At 40.0% G+C, this 16,205-nt stretch overlaps 1 protein-coding gene across 1 annotated transcript in view; it reads left to right on the top strand.

Moving 5' to 3' along the window:
- Nucleotides 1–229: 229 nt before the first annotated feature.
- The window catches only part of dgkh (diacylglycerol kinase, eta), a 55,505-nt gene continuing 39,529 nt past the window's right edge, over nucleotides 230–16,205 (top strand). The window contains exons 1-3 of the mRNA XM_080838652.1: nucleotides 230–360; nucleotides 2,261–2,425; nucleotides 10,835–10,945. Coding sequence (XP_080694778.1) covers nucleotides 313–360; nucleotides 2,261–2,425; nucleotides 10,835–10,945 — 324 coding nt within the window. The 5' untranslated portion in view covers nucleotides 230–312. The remainder of the gene's footprint in view (nucleotides 361–2,260; nucleotides 2,426–10,834; nucleotides 10,946–16,205) is intronic.

The raw sequence follows: 16,205 nt of genomic DNA, 5'->3' as shown, positions 1-16,205 counted from the left end.
GCCGCGGTATTTGTGAGACCGAAATGGTGAATATTATACCACAACGGCGTAAATAAGGACATCTGTGCAAACTTCCAATGGAGTGAACTGAAGTCAAAGGACGCCGTAAACCTAAGAATAGCCGAGTCTATAAAAAAAAGTGCCGGAGATCTTGACGCCGGTGGGAAAAGGAATACATTCTGGTTATGCGCGCAGCGACACATCATCTAGTGCAGGACCATAAACGCTGCCAAACGCAGGTCTCAAGTCAGCTCTCAAATACAAAGACTGGGTCAACACTCTCGAAGAGTACAACAAAAGAGATTGGGAATTATGGATGAGGATTATAATTATACTCGTAGTCCTGCCTGGGAAGAACTGGTAAATCACCTATTTAACAAGCTGGCTTGAAGAATGAACAAGGAGAAAAGCTATTCTCCGAACAAACTGGATTTGGTCTGTTGACATTAGCCTACATAGACAGCTGTGTTTTAGTCGCAGTTATTGCTGGTCTTTCAGGGGTACTGCCAATTGACTATAACTTCTGAAAGTTAAGATAATCTTCCTGTTAAAACATTTCGTTGTAGCTCAGAGCTTGAGCAATGTTGAATCAGAGGAAGTGATCTTTGTTTTGGGAGGCTAGTAATGTCAGGCCTGTTTTAAATAAGGTTTTATTTTGGGATTATTCATTATCTTTACAATGCTGCTCAGGGATTGTGATTTGATTTGATGCATAGTTTTGCTGTGAGCGCGAAATAACGTATTACGTTAACAATAGCGGAAAACTGGATAATAGTAGCCTATTGTCGATCAGTAGGACTAATTATAGCTACCTAGCGTACTTTTCTGTCACTGGGCAAGAAATCTTGCAGGTATAGCCTAGCTCACTAGCAGGTAGCTGTTGCTGGTAGTAGTATACTACTAATATTGGTAAGCGTTCGCAAACGATGATCGGGGTCATTTCAAATGGTTTGCATGCAGTTGGTTGACTTAAACCAAATTAGTAATAACGCTAGGCCTATTGCCCTTGCCTCAGTAAAATGGTCACAATTGGAGATAACGTTAAAAATGACAAAGTGCCAATCGAACGTTAATTGCATCAGAATTATTAGGCTATGCGTGCCACTTAAAGTATAATGATTTCCACTAGCCCAGGTGGGTCCTCTCCGATTTAAACACCGTTTTGAGCTCGCAAACAGGCGAAATTACCTATAATTAGCCTTCCTAACCAAACACTTTCCTCCAGAAAAAAAACTATAGGTTAACATATAGCGCGAATGAATGAACATTCATATTGTATTTAACGTTATTTAAATGATGTAAGGAAAGTGTAAAATATTTGGCTGATGTTTTTGTCCAAAGCGACTTAAAAAACATATGAAAAAACATAACATTGAATATTAACAACATTAAGAAATTATTAGCATTCTGCATAAATCCAAAATGCAACAGAGCTGTCATTTATTATGTATCTTGTATGGACGTTTAAACCATTTAAAGACAAATTAAACGGCGTTTGTGCATCTTATTTTCTATCGTTAGTGTTTTTTTCGCATGAGCATACCATACAAATAAATACTCAACGTGGGGGAAGAATGCATATTAGGGAAATTCTGTTCAGAGTGAAATCTTTGGTGTGGGTGACATCAAAGGCTACTACCTGCAGTTTAGGTATTTTTCTATCTATCTTTTGTTTAGGCTACATTTTCAGAGCGCTACAACCTTGTAAGCTATCTGTCTTGAATACTTGTGCATTTTGAAAATAGCAAAAGATTATAAATTGCAAATTATATTGTAAAAGTTAGGCAGCCTTCCCTTTTAGCAATGTTACGTAGAGGGGATGCCCGCACATGAGACAAAACCCATGTATGTTGAAGAAAAATGAGTGTACCACCAGTATGAACTTCTAATCAAACTATTATCTAATCTACTTATCTTCCTAGGGTTTGCCACAGAGATTTCTTTCAAATAGTCAGTCTTGTAGAGCCTACCGCTCTCCAAATGCTTAAGATATGTTGATTTGAATAGATCAATGTGGAAACGCTGATATGTTGATTTGAATAGATCAATGTGGAAGCGCTGCCCACACATTTGCATCCCTAGAAAAAGATACAAATAAATCACTGCTCTGTTGCATTTTGAAATTTAGCATTTACGCATTTTGAGGAAGACGAACGCTAAGAACCTTTGTACAACTCTCACATCCTGTAAAGGATGGGAGCGGCTGACTACCAGCAGGCTGATACAGTGTGGTGTGATGTGACTCTCCCTCCCCCGTCAGGAACCAGAGAAAGGAGCCGTCACCACATCAGGGATCCATGGGAATGTAGTGGGTGCCATGGGGTGCTCTGGTCCAGTTGACGAGTCCTCTGACAGTGATGGAGAGCAAGAAGGGCCACAGAAACTCATCAGAAAGGTGTCAACCTCTGGGCAGATCAGAAGCAAGGTAAGTCTGTGGGTCTTGGAGCTCTTATTTTATATATTCATCACTCTACTGTACGTTATACATGGGCAGAACAGAGAAACATCCTTTTTTTCCCTAGGATGTTGAATAAGTTAGTATGATTTATTCTATCTTTTAATTTCAGATTCAGATTTTTGATTAAAAGATACAATACATATACACACATTTGTCTTCAATTTTAGTTTTGTTGGCACCAGTGTTCTGTGGGTTAGGGCTCTTTTAATGAGAAAACAACAGCTTTACTTTCCAACTAAAATAACGTAGACTTTCAAAGAAATTGGAAAGGTTTCTGACTCATTTCCTTGAGCCAAAGAGGGGAGGGCCATTTTTTTATTTTTTTTTACTTTACTCAACCTACAGCCAAGGGAATATGAGATGGAAATAGAACTAATGCCTGCAACACAAGTTCAGGCTGCGTGCCATCAATTGAAAGTGTAGCAATGGGCCTGTCTCAACTTGCCACCAGTTTGGGGATATGTTGATGCATCTGAGAAAAGTCACTAATTATTATATTGTGTTTAAGTGGGACCTGGGAAACTGTCTGACTTGGACAAGTTTTCAGAAAAGCCACCAAAGCTATGATCCAAGATTATCACTATAAATTATTGCACACACCGTCCCCTTGGTATACAGCCGCGGAAAAAATTAAGAGACCACTTCAAAATTATCAGTTTCTCTGGTTTTACTATTTATTGGTATGTGTTAAAGTAAAATGTACATTTTTGTTTTATTCTATAACCTACTGGCAACATTCCTACCAAATTTCAAATAAAAATATTGTCATTTAGATAATTTATTTGCAGAAAAATGACAATTGGTCAAAATAGCAAAAAAGATGCAGTGTCTTCAGATCTCGAATAATGCAAAGAAAACAAGCTCATATTCATTTTTAAACTACACAATACTAATGCTTTAACTTAGGAAGAGTTAAGAAATCAATATTTGGTGGAATAACCTTGATTTAAAATCACAACTTTCATGTGTCTTGGCATGCTCTCCACCAGTCTTTCACATGGCCGTTGGGTGACTTTATGCTACTCCTGTCGCAAGAATTCAAGCATCTTTTTTGCTATTTTGACCAATTGTCATTTTTCTGCAAATAAATGATCTAAATGACAATATTTTTATTTGAAATTTGGTAGGAATGTTGCCAGTAGGTTATAGAATAAAACAAAAATGTACATTTTACTTTAACACATACCAATAAATAGTAAAACCAGAGAAACTGATAATTTTGAAGTGGTCTCTTCATTTTTTCCGTGGCTGTATATGTCCTTCAGGTGATCCAAGATTATCACTTTAAATTATTGCACACTGTCCAACACTGTGAGTATTTGGTACTTGAGCATGGATGGAGTACTTTGTTGTATAGTCTTGACCACAAAATTGACAAGCATTATAGCTAGCTGGAACAAGTGTTAAGGGTAGTAGGGTCTAATATAACCTATTCCCAAAACCAGCTGGATGAACACTAACAGAATGTTTCCGAAGCAAAGAAATGAAAAGACCTTGTGAATGTTGCAATCGAATGTATTACTTTTCATAAAAAGATGAAGTCTGTTACTGAATCTCTGTGGTTGGAATTGTTTCAGTTGAGCTAAGATTGTGAACTGAGTTTGTCTCCACATATTGTGTTTTTTTTTTTTTTTCAATTAAATGAAAGAACCTGAACTGAGCTAAAATATTTACCAGGAGTATAATTTCAGTGTTTTGTGAACAAGACTATCAACATTAAAGGACTTTGATGTGTGACATGAATAACATTGAGAACTGAAGCACATACAACACGCTACGATGGAGAGAGAGAAGCGATGATTAGGAGGTGTTGTTCCCTAGTGCAGTGTCTCTTCTGTGTTGGCCTCCCGTCCCTTTGCCTCTAAAGGCAGCACTGTTTCCTCTGCCTCCCAGCATCACTCCCTGCTTCATTCTCTCACCACACATAGAGGTCGGTGTCTTCACATGGCAAACCTACGGCAAAGCCTGCTGCATGAATCTTCTGAGTAAAGCATACAAGTTACATTTCAGTTACAGGAAGGTACGATACACAACTTAACATAATAGGGTGTATCTGGGGGTCTGGTTAAAGGTGTAAGGTGGGGTGTGTTAGGAAGTGGAACAGTGGGGTCAACCTACATATGATGGGTGTGAAGATCTGCAGACAGAGAGGGTCTGGCTGACCTTTTGAATGTGATACATTGTTGGGGGAGGAGGGATTCACATGAGTTGAATCCTAATAGCAATGGGATTTATAGCAGAGGCCTACCATAGCTTTGACAGATTACTGCAGCCTGGCACCCAACAAAATAAAAAAAGGGCTTTAATATAGTGAATTCCTGCCCCAAAATGAGCTGTTAGCAAAACGTTTGGCTATTAGCATGCTGGTTTTAGTCCAAAACTCCTTTCTACTTCTATAACGCTTATGTTTTTCCTGTGTGATAAATCAATAATTCTTTTCAGGTCAGGTCAATTGGTTGTAAGTTTCTTGAATTACACATGGCATTTAAAGATGCCTTCTTTTACAGGCATGTTCAACCTGTGCTTAATGGCATCACATTTTAACCACTCACTATAATGGTATAAGGTCAAAGTCTAACCAATTTAAAAATAAGGTTTAAATTTAAGGCATGGATCAGCTCGATTCAGTGAAGAATAGTACAGTACAGTTTGGCTTGTGTGCTAGTAAAAAAATGTCACATGATTTAAGAGTTAAGTCATGGTACACATTAAGATTTCCTAAAACAGGATATAAAAATGGTAAACACAGCTTTTCAGTGTAACACTTTCCCCGAAATTCCCTGTAACTGTCTAAATTGAATCTTTAGAATCAGGAAATTAGGTGAGTAACTTCTACACAGAGGTTTACAGATACACACAATTATTAACAATCTATTGTCAACGCACAGATGGTGTACTTTTCTTGACTGTGATTTTGTAAGTCATCATCATCGGAGGATTTAAAAGTAAGGAATTGGGCTGACAGAGAGAGAGAGAGAGAGAGAGAGAGAGGGATGAAAATAAAGGGAGACTTGTGGGTGTTAAGAATGCTGTGGTTAGTCAGTTCTGTCTGAAACAGAACGGTTCTCCCTCGCAGTTTAGTGAAGAAACACTATAAATAGATCGCTTCTTGTACGACTTGGCGGCAGGAAGGGAACTAAAGACAAGGAAGGACACTATGGAGGCCAATGGAGGACAAATAAAAGTCGGTATATAATGGAACTAAAACCTGAATATAACGAGACCAAGCTGATACCATCCACTTTTTCCTCTACTCCGCAAAACATACTTGTTTAAATTGTAAAGTGATATTACTCTAAATGCCAGCCACTAGTCGTAATCTTCAATTTGAGGTACAAATATACGGTGTGTCCTTTCTCTTATAGGGCACTCTCACCTGTCAACTGTGTTATTGTACAAGTACATACACAGATAGGCATCATATATACACATGCAAGAGTCATGTGCTTTTTGGAACGTTCCCAGTTAGAAAACTCTGTCGCTGTGTGATTCAGTAGCCAAACTGAGAACAAAGGCGTCTTCGCGTGGATAAGACTATGGATCTAAGCATATCAAACCCTCAATAAGGCAGACTGCATTTCTTGGCAGTAGATAAATGTTTGTCTAACCACTGCCTTTGGTACACTAAGTTAAGGGATGCAAGTTAATATGATAGGCAATTGTGTTGCCTAGATATTTAGGATTGTTGTTTACAATATTTGTAGTCTCATACTGTACATGTAGTAGCATAACTTGTATTGCCTTCATTTACACCTTCTCTGAGAAACAGTAGTGCTTGGATTTGATGTGTTAAGGATTAAGCCATGTAAGGAACGTGTCAAGACTTAAGCATGCACGGATGAGTGGAGAGAAGATTTGGGTTTTAATGTTTTTCAGTTTTTCTAATCAGAATTTTTAAAACACGACAGACACCACAGAAAATCCTATTATCTTGGAACGGATGTTCCTTTTGACAGTCACCCTACATATAACCCGACTTTAAATAAAAAAGAATTTCATAGTCTCTGCTGTGATGTGTTTTGTCTGTAAGTTGGTCAGCATCTGAATCCACTAAGTTGACACAGCTGTGCACCCCAGTGTCAGATTGGAGCCTGCCTCTCTGTTTGTAATTCTCCCTTCAGAGAGCATATTTCCTCTGCTAAAAATAGATATCTTCCCCCTATATGCCTGTGGATTTCTCTTTTTTTTCAGCAGGGTTTTTATGTCCTTGCTATATTTATAGATAGATGGAGGAGGAAGAAGGAGCATTGCTTCCAGGTTTGTGCTCCTTGTTTAATGCTGTAGAAGGCTGTGATGATGTGTCTTGACAGATGAACTTCACTGACAGAGCCGAGTTGACAGGATAGCCCTCTAGGTCAGCAGTTGGGCTCAATCTTACTGCTGCTACCCTTATGCTGGGGTCACATGACCTTTCACTGGACATTTGCCTTGGGTGATTCCCCCTTTTTTCTTGACAATTATAGATTAAAAATTGTGTAGACTATGACATACTTTTCATTGATTTCAACTGTGAGAAGGCTTTTCACTTTTAAGAATCTGGCAGTGAATGAGAAGACTATTTGCTGTTTTTCAAGTAGTCTCTCTTTTTTTATGTTTCTTGTTTTTAATATGAAGGAAATAATATCTTGCATGATTTTTATTCCCATTTTGACTGACTAAAGAAAATTGATTTAAATTGTGAATCCTCCCAGCCTGACGTCCACACAAATAAAAGCTATTCAATTGTAAAATTCCGTAATGAATTGAGTGTCACACTGTCTGTTAATTTAAACATGTATTAGCTTCTGAAGTAGCTGCCAGTCCCTTCTTTCGGGCTGTATTAATGTATGTTCTTGTGTGTGTATACCTCTGTGTGACTGTTCATACAGTCATGTATTGAATATATATTTATACAATAATGTGCTGTCATCTCTCATCTGTCAGCATTTGCCTCGGTTTGGTGAAACAATATTTAGACAAACAAAGGGTCATACCCTGTGGCAGGAAGTCCAGCTGCCCTGTACTGTGCAGAGGGGCCGGCCAAGGAGACTAGACCACTGGTTTCGGTTTAGTTTAGGTGTCTGTACACACAGGACTGCATCTGCATGTCTGTGTTTGTGTGACAATGTTTCATTATGGTTCATCTGCATGTCTGTGTTTGTATGACAGTCAGTCAGAGAGAGCATTTCCATGCAATGTTTCATTAAAGTTCATGTGCATGTCTGTGTTTGTATGACAGTCAGTCAGAGAGAGCATGTCCATGCAATGTTTCATTAAAGTTCATCTGCATGTCTGTGTTTGTAAGACAGTCAGTCAGAGAGAGCATTTCCATACAATGTTTCATTAAAGTTCATGTGCATGTCTGTGTTTGTATGACAGTCAGTCAGAGAGAGCATGTCCATGCAATGTTTCATTAAAGTTCATCTGCATGTCTGTGTTTGTAAGACAGTCAGTCAGAGAGAGCATTTCCATACAATGTTTCATTAAAGTTCATGTGCATGTCTGTGTTTGTGTGAGTCCATGCAATGTTTCATTAAAGTTCATCTGCATGTCTGTGTTTGTAAGACAGTCAGTCAGAGAGAGCATTTCCATACAATGTTTCATTAAAGTTCATCTGCATGTCTGTGCTTGTGTGAAAGAGTCAGAGAGAGCATGCCCATGCAATGTTTCATTAAAGTTCATGTTCTCTTGCTTTGATGTCGGCCCTCTGATTCGGGTAGAATCCAGTAATAAAAAAAGGGTTAAAGGTAGAGTCAGCAAGCCAGCTTTGGTTTTGCGAAATATTGCTGACAGTTGAACTCAACAACCAATCAAATTACAGCCCTCCTTTTCTTGCTCCTGAAGCATTGTGTTGATCGTCTGCAATTGTTCATGGCTCAGTCCCAGCCACTAATGTTTGTTACCACTTCCAAAGCCAGGGCTGTGTACCAACACCAGATTTGGTTTGAGACACAAACAAACACAGGCCTCTAGAGGTCCATGGGGAGCAGTTTGCTGCATTTGAAGAAGCGTATGGGATTGGACACAGATACTCTATTGTTACCTCCGCCAAGGAGGTTATGTTTTCGCCCCTGTATGTTTGTTTGTTAGCAGGATTACGCAGAAACGCATGGACCGATTTCCCTCAAACTTTGTGGGGAGATTGGTTAATATAATGGCACTAATTGATTAGATTTTTAGATGTCAGGATCAAGGTCACAAGGCGGAGGTTTGCATTCTCTCAATGCTCCCATTCTTGTTAAACATGGAATTATATGGAATTTTACATTTTCAAATAACATGATGGTTGATACATTCCCCTGTGTTAAAAGTGTGAGACAAGCAAATTGAGACACTGATGGAGATTATTTACAAACACTGTTAATCACTTTTAATAATGATTTTATATGCTTTTCTTTTAACAGGGACATGGCTCTTCTGTGTCCCTGTGTATATGTGTAACTTTGATTCACTGTCGCCACTTATTGTTTTCTCAACCCTGTGAAAGTACAAGAAGCTGGAATGAGAACCTTGTTTTGACTATGATTTTTTTACACTTACAGCGTCAGCATTAGATAAATCTAAGCATATAAACCTTGTGGTTTCTAAGTGAAATTGCTTCACTTTTCATCCTTGTGCTGTGAGTGAGCCCAATTGCAATTGTTCTTGTTGAATAAATATACTGATTGACAACTCCGGAGTCCTGAAGTAACTTGGGTGAATTTTCACCTATCAGACACATAGACACATTTGGCGGTTTCAAACACAGTGTGCAGTTTGGCACAGTGATTGTGAACTAATGTGTCGCCAAGTTTTGTGAACAGACCAAGAATTGTGACTCGGTCACTTGCTAGAATCCATCTATTGAGTTAATCGGGAGTTTAATCAGGAAGCATCAATTGTCAACGCCTCTCCTGCAGTCAATCTGTAACTGTAGCCTGATGTCACCTGAACTGTTCCCCTGACCTAGGGACAAAGACAACAAGTCATGTACCTACGCCCTTTTCTCTCCTCCCACTCTGACAGGAGTTCTCCTCCTCTCTCCCCTCACTCTGAAAGGAGCTCTCCTCCTCTCTCCCCTCACTCTGAAAGGAGCTCTCCTCCTCTCTCCCCTCACTTTGAAAGGAGCTCTCCTCTTCTCTCCCCTCACTCTGAAAGGAGCTCTCCTCCTCTCTCCCCTCACTCTGAAAGGAGCTCTCCTCTTCTCTCCCCTCACTCTGAAAGGAGCTCTCCTCCTCTCTCCCCTCACTCTGAAAGGAGCACTCCTCCTCTCTCCCCTCACTCTGAAAGGAGCTCTCCTCCTCTCTCCCCTCACTCTGAAAGGAGCACTCCTCCTCTCTCCCCTCACTCTGAAAGGAGCACTCCTCCTCTCTCCCCTCACTCTGAAAGGAGCACTCCTCCTCTCTCCCCTCACTCTGAAAGGAGCTCTCCTCTTCTCTCCCTGATCTCCCAGGATAGTGATCACCCTCGTTCTCTCCCCTGCAGTCGCACCAAACTGAACATGACTGTTTTCATGATTATAATATGTAGTAGTTGGCTTTGCCACACCATACAAGGGTTATTGTTAGTTATGCTTCACAGAGACATGAGGTTTTGCCTGCCTATCTAACCACTTTCCTCCACTAACTTGGCACCGTAATCACACAGATCACACATATGTTGGCCCTAATATAGCCACACACGCAAGGAGAAGCCTCATACCATTGCACATGTACACACGCATGCGGAACTATGGTGACCGAACAAAGGAACACACACACACAAACAGAGACACTCACACTCACACTCACACTCACACACACACACACACACACACACACACACACACACACACACACACACACACACACACACACACACACACACACACACACACACACACACACACTTTCCCTCCAGTTTATTAGTTAGGTACCTTGAGGTAGATTTACATATTGTGTGTAAGTAATTTCCCCTCATATACTGTATGTGTGCAACTTTTTTTATTCTATCAAGTAAAAGTGAAAATTGTAATAAAATAAAAATAGCTACCCAATACCCAGAATACATATAGAAAAGAGTAAAAAGCACAGCAGCCTACACCCTTAGTGAATTTATTTGACTGGACTTACACTTGATGATGATATTGCAAAAAATAAATGGAAAACAGAATTTTGGGGAAAAAAGAAATTGGGCAAAGCATAACATGGAGCCTCAGCACCTGGTCCCATGATGTGTAGCTGTAGCAGTCTCTGTGTGTGTAATTAAAACCAACTCTTTTATTTCACCTAAGCTACAGAAGGGTTTGAACATGGACGTCACCATATGCTTAAGTAATCTGACTGAGAAGAAACACATCTTTGGGTCCCTTGAAATTGAAGTATTCCTTACACTGATTAAGCTTTCGTGTTGACATTTTTCTCTATTTGTTTTCTCTAGACAAGTATTAAAGAAGGCTTACTATTGAAGCAGACAAGCTCCTTCCAACGCTGGAAAAAACGCTACTTCAAACTACGAGGAAGGACACTGTACTATGCCAAAGATGCCAAGGTACAGTTTGTTGTCATACAGTATGGCTGAGGACAAATCCCTTATGTAGGGCCTGAACTATTAGAGATGAACTGTGTGCTCTACTAGTGAAGATAGCCTTGGCCATCAATTGTATAATGATGTTAAGTTAGCTAAAGGCAATAGAGGACTGGGAAATGTGAAACACTGTTTTTGTGAAACCTGGGTGTCTTTTCTATACAGAGTTATTAGATTGAACAGAAGGGTAGGTTGGATTTCAAAGGAAACCGGTACTGTTACGAGTAGGTATATCATAAAAGATCAATATATTGATATTAATCTGCATATTTTATTCTCAATGTGGTTCTCAGCCATCAATGTATTGAAATGAACTGACATTTAAATGAGACATGCCTAATATGGCTGCTCTCCAGTTCATTTAGTTGGCCTTACATATAAAGTAGTCTGGCTTTCTAGCTTTCAAAGACCACAAGGGGGTGATATAATATCTAGGTCCTCAATAGTTATTAATAAGCTACCTTGCTCACTTGTCTCATCCTTACTTTTGTGCTGCTGGTAGATGTTTTTTTGCTTGTTGCGGATAAAGAAGTCTACGAACAACAAAATGTTGGCCAAAAAATATAAATATAATAATGAGGTCCTGTGATGGGCTTCGCACTGTGTCTTGTAATATGAATCTCAGGTGGGCATCCAAATCATTTCACCACTGATCTGCAAGAACGCATGCCCTGCTATAGCCACATAAATCTTGTCTGCGAAGAACAATATATGGAGCTCAAGGAGTGGAAACGCATCCAAATGTCACCAGACATGGTCACCAGTTCAATTGGAACACTGGAGTAGACAATCCTGTCGCTCAGACATTATGTGTTGAGAAATATGGATGAAAATACCAGTGGCGTGCAGTCAGGCCTGTCTAAGCCTTCTGAGAGGTGGAGACAACAATGTAAAACATCAAAATGTCAATAATATATCTGTATATTAAAAAACAGTTTTACACAAAAAACAGACTAAGCTTTATTACGCCATCTCTTCTGTCTTATTGAGCGCAAAAGGTGTATATGGAAATAGCTCAGAAGATTTTTCTTCTAATCAAATTAAATACTAGTATTCACACCATGCCTTGTAAGACCTTGTTTATGTGCTGCAGCCCGCATCAGTCTTGACAAGTCAGGATCAGTAACATTATCATATTTAGTTAACTGTAAAGATGAAACCAACTATGCTTTTCATTCATAACGATTTAGTAACATTTAACATAAGCGTAACAAAGTGTAGTTCTATCTGGGCTACACAAAAACACTCATAGTAATGTGTGTGGATAAACACTCTTATTTTCATTCAGTGTGCCTATGATTTGCTGAAATAATAAGCCTGGTATGAGAAAACAATTAGCTTAGCTTTATAACAAGTTATAACTGACTCCTGTAAAAACGACATTGAGGAAAAATATAATTCTATATAATTCTATAATCTATAATCTATATTAACGTTTCTTTTAATAAACTACTACTACTACTTCTTTACCACTTGAAAATGGTGTAATGTCTGTAATAAGGGAAGAAACGCATAGCATTGACCGTATGTTTACTTTAGCCAAATCCCGAAAATCCTCTGTGTAAAAACTATATACAACCTATCAATGTAAACAAAAGGAAAAGTACATCCTGAAGAGAAAACAGAAAAAGGAACAACAAACGACAAAGAAAAAGCCAGCATACTAAACTAATTACTACATACTTAACAAAATAAAAGTACTGCAAAACCGAACTTCTCGCAACAGTGTCAGTAAGCACATATCATGTACAAACAGAGCCTCCCTTCAAGAGAAGTGTGTGTTATGATCCACTCAAAGACTTTGGGAGTGACATGTTTGTGCCTTCATTAACCTATCCTATCCTATATCTATTGCTAACACCAGGCGATGTATACAAATAAAATAGATTAGTCGCATTACTCACTACTCTTTCAGAACCTGTACAATCACATTTTAACACAGTCAGTCTGCTTAGCCTTTAGCAAGTAGCTGCTAGTTCCAAGTTCCATAGACAAAAGGAGGCGGTTGCTATGTAAAGTCATTTTTCGCCTCAGGGGATGCTGCAGAGCCTGAAAAGAGCCTGAAAACATAGCTAAGCCTCAGAAGAATAGCTGATCCTGACTGACTCAGAGAACTTCCTCCACAGTTCGAAACATAGCAGACTTCAAATTGCTGATCCTGATTCAAGAGAACTTTCTCCACAGTGCAAACCATGGTAGAATCCCTTCAATTTCTCTTTCACATCACTTCTCAACAATAACACATAGGTTTGCAACCTTGTAGGTGTCATGTGTTTAAAAAAATGTATCAGACAATTAAAAAAAAGTAGCTTCTTCCAAATTCATTAGGCTATGTGTCCTTCATGACTCCTGTCCTGTACCAATCTTGTCAACTCGTCCCCTAGCTTCTCCTGGGGGAGCTCAGACTGCTGGAGAAGGCTGAGTAGTTACCATGACAATGACAGTTACCTTCACTGTTGTCAATTGTGTGTCTTTATTTTTAGAGTGGCGTTCTACCAGTGGCGTTTCCTTTGTAACTCCATTTAAAGTGAACACTGGACATTAGGGCCTTGAATGCTCCTGCTCTCCAGCCCTGGTGTCTGTGTGCTAGCCTAGCTCGGGGAGGAGGCATCTTACACACTGTTGGTGCAATGTATTTCATGACTGAGATTGATGGTTGATCTTTGAGGGGGCGGTAGTTTTCAATGGCTGTACCCTAATGAGCCTCATAATCAATGTACTGTTGTTGGTTGTCAAGCAGAGGTGCATTTATTGTGCAAACTTTGAGTTGAAGTTCGCTGCTTAATTTTTTCGAGGCATGCATAATCTATCGGAAACCTCATCGGTGTAGATATTATATGACTGTAAATACAATCAACTTTAAAACAGGGTAAGCTATTCATTTCACTTTTGTTGACCAAATCCTGTGTTGCTGATGTTGACAAATAAGCAATGTATAGGATTTGTCTTGTCTGGTAGTAAACTACCATTGGTTCGATAGTCATTTTGGTTGAAGGTTGTATTGGTTATGCAAAAAATATGGCTTTTCAGTATAAATCTTGCAAAAGTAAATCATGCGTTTCTGTCGCCCTTTTATGTTAATGTAAAAAATGTGCTTCCAAAAGCTTTAACTATATTATTTCCAGGAAGACGATTATTTTCTGAAAAAGATTTTCTGATATTTTTCAAAAAAAGTATTTGTCATTGAAGCCCCAAAGTAAAAAACATGCTACACTGCTACTTGGTTGATCCATTTTCTTTTCTGTCAAAACTGGCTGAATTTCCATTTCTTTTCAAGTAGATGGTCACTGACCAGGACAGTTTTAGAAATTAGATATTGCACATTTGGTGGAGTTAATGGGCCTTATTGTTGCCATGGTAATTTGATGACCAGCCCAAATCTCTATCCTAGTTTCACTGAGTTCTTACTCATTCTGCTGAATTTTTGCTCTCCCTTACTGCGTCACTCATATTAGACGTATAGTGTCTATTCTGAATTAGAGGCCTGTGCGGGATCCATTTTGTCAGTCCTGCTCCAGCAGGATCCTGTCATGCTCCTGCCCCTGCCACTTTTCCAAAACTATGTAATATTTTGACCAGTTCCAGCCCGCATATTTCACGCTTTGTCTGCAAGCGGATGTTTCCGTGGGATGGAGTCCCGCTTCTGCCCACTCCTGTGAAAATGTGCCTTGCATAAAAATGACAAAACTTCTCTTGTGCAAACATGAATAACATTCTGTACTTTTATTTCATTTTATACGATATTTCTATATTTTGCCGGAGTCCTGAGAGTAATTTTGTTTCTCCTACTCCCGCATCAGTTTCTTCTAGCCCGCACTCTGCAATCAAAATGTTTTGCTGGGTCCTGTGGTCCTCCCGCGGGAGTGCAGGCCTCTAATCTGAATCCCTATATTTTAGTAATAAGCTTAGAAAGAAGCCAATGCCAGTTGACCAGTGCATGTACGGGTTGTGTTTGTATGTGTGTGCCTGTCCCAGCAAGGTGGAACGCTGGCCCGCTGGCAGCACCGGGTGTCTCGGAGCCGTGTGTGCTGGAGAATGCTCTCTGTCTGCTGGGCAGGTGCCCGCAACACTACCCCTCCTCTGGGCGCCAGTGGATCGGAGGAAGGTTTGGTGACGCTTCGGGTCAGCAGGCACCGGCCTTGACTGTTGACATGGAAACCACCCGCCCCCCGCCCCACCCCACTCCACCCCCACGCCACATGCCTCGCTATCCCATGAATGATTCCAGTCTCGGCATTGCTCCTCATCTGCCTCTCTTTCTGGCTGTCTCTACTATCCTGATTGCTCATTGGGTGGAGAGGTGGGCAAGAGCTGTATCCTGATTGCTCATTGGGTGGAGAGGTGGGCAAAAGCTGCTTGGGAGGAGAGCAACAGTATTATGCAGTGCCATCCTCCCATATCTCCTATCATGTCATCAGGGTCGTAGAGCTCCTGTACAGAACAGGTCCATGTGCCTCTGCCATTGCCAGCCTGCTAGGTTGAGAACCCGAGGGACGGCTGATAGCTGAATGCATTTGCCTTGATGCTGCCATTCAGACTCAGCTTTCCAGCTTATCTAACCCTGTACTTGAAGAAGCTATTCTAAAAGTGCCAAAGTAACCCATTTATCTGTTCTTCGTCTCCATTATGTGTGTGTGTCATCCGACCAGCATCATCTTTTCCTACGCTCGTCTGCTACTTAAGGGATGGCATTAACTCACTCCTTCAGGAAGTTGGAGTGAAGGTTATTGACCCTGTGTTTTCAGCCCCATCAAATTCGCCTGGGGTTATGATGGGAGAGACTGATGGACTATCACCCTCTTATGACAGTATCAGAGTTTTGAAAGACAGGGAGAGAAAGAGTGAAACCACAGGCAGATAAGACAACATCAGGCTTCTAGAACATAGTTGGGGAACGGATCATGTTTCTGTTGGCATTGCACCCATGCACCTAAAAATACACAAACCATAGCTTTTACCGATCTAGAGGATGGTTATAGTGTGACACTGTATGCTGTAGACTAATCACAATCATTAAGCCAACAGTTTTCAGTGGTAACTGACCAAAATAGGTTCTCCACAACATTGAAGAGAGCAACCCCTCTAATCCAAAGACATTTAATGTAGAATAGACCATATTATGTAGACCTTGGAATTTTCACTATTTCCTCTTGAAATATAACCGCAGGTTAATCTCTTAGCAAGTTAACAATAGTTAATACTTTCACTAATGTTCTGAATGGAG

The sequence above is a fragment of the Sprattus sprattus genome (assembly GCF_963457725.1).
Source record: "Sprattus sprattus genome assembly, chromosome: 5".
Taxonomy (NCBI): domain Eukaryota; kingdom Metazoa; phylum Chordata; class Actinopteri; order Clupeiformes; family Clupeidae; genus Sprattus; species Sprattus sprattus.
The sequence above is the reverse complement of the archived record's forward strand: the minus strand, read 5'-3'. Positions and strand labels throughout refer to the sequence as shown.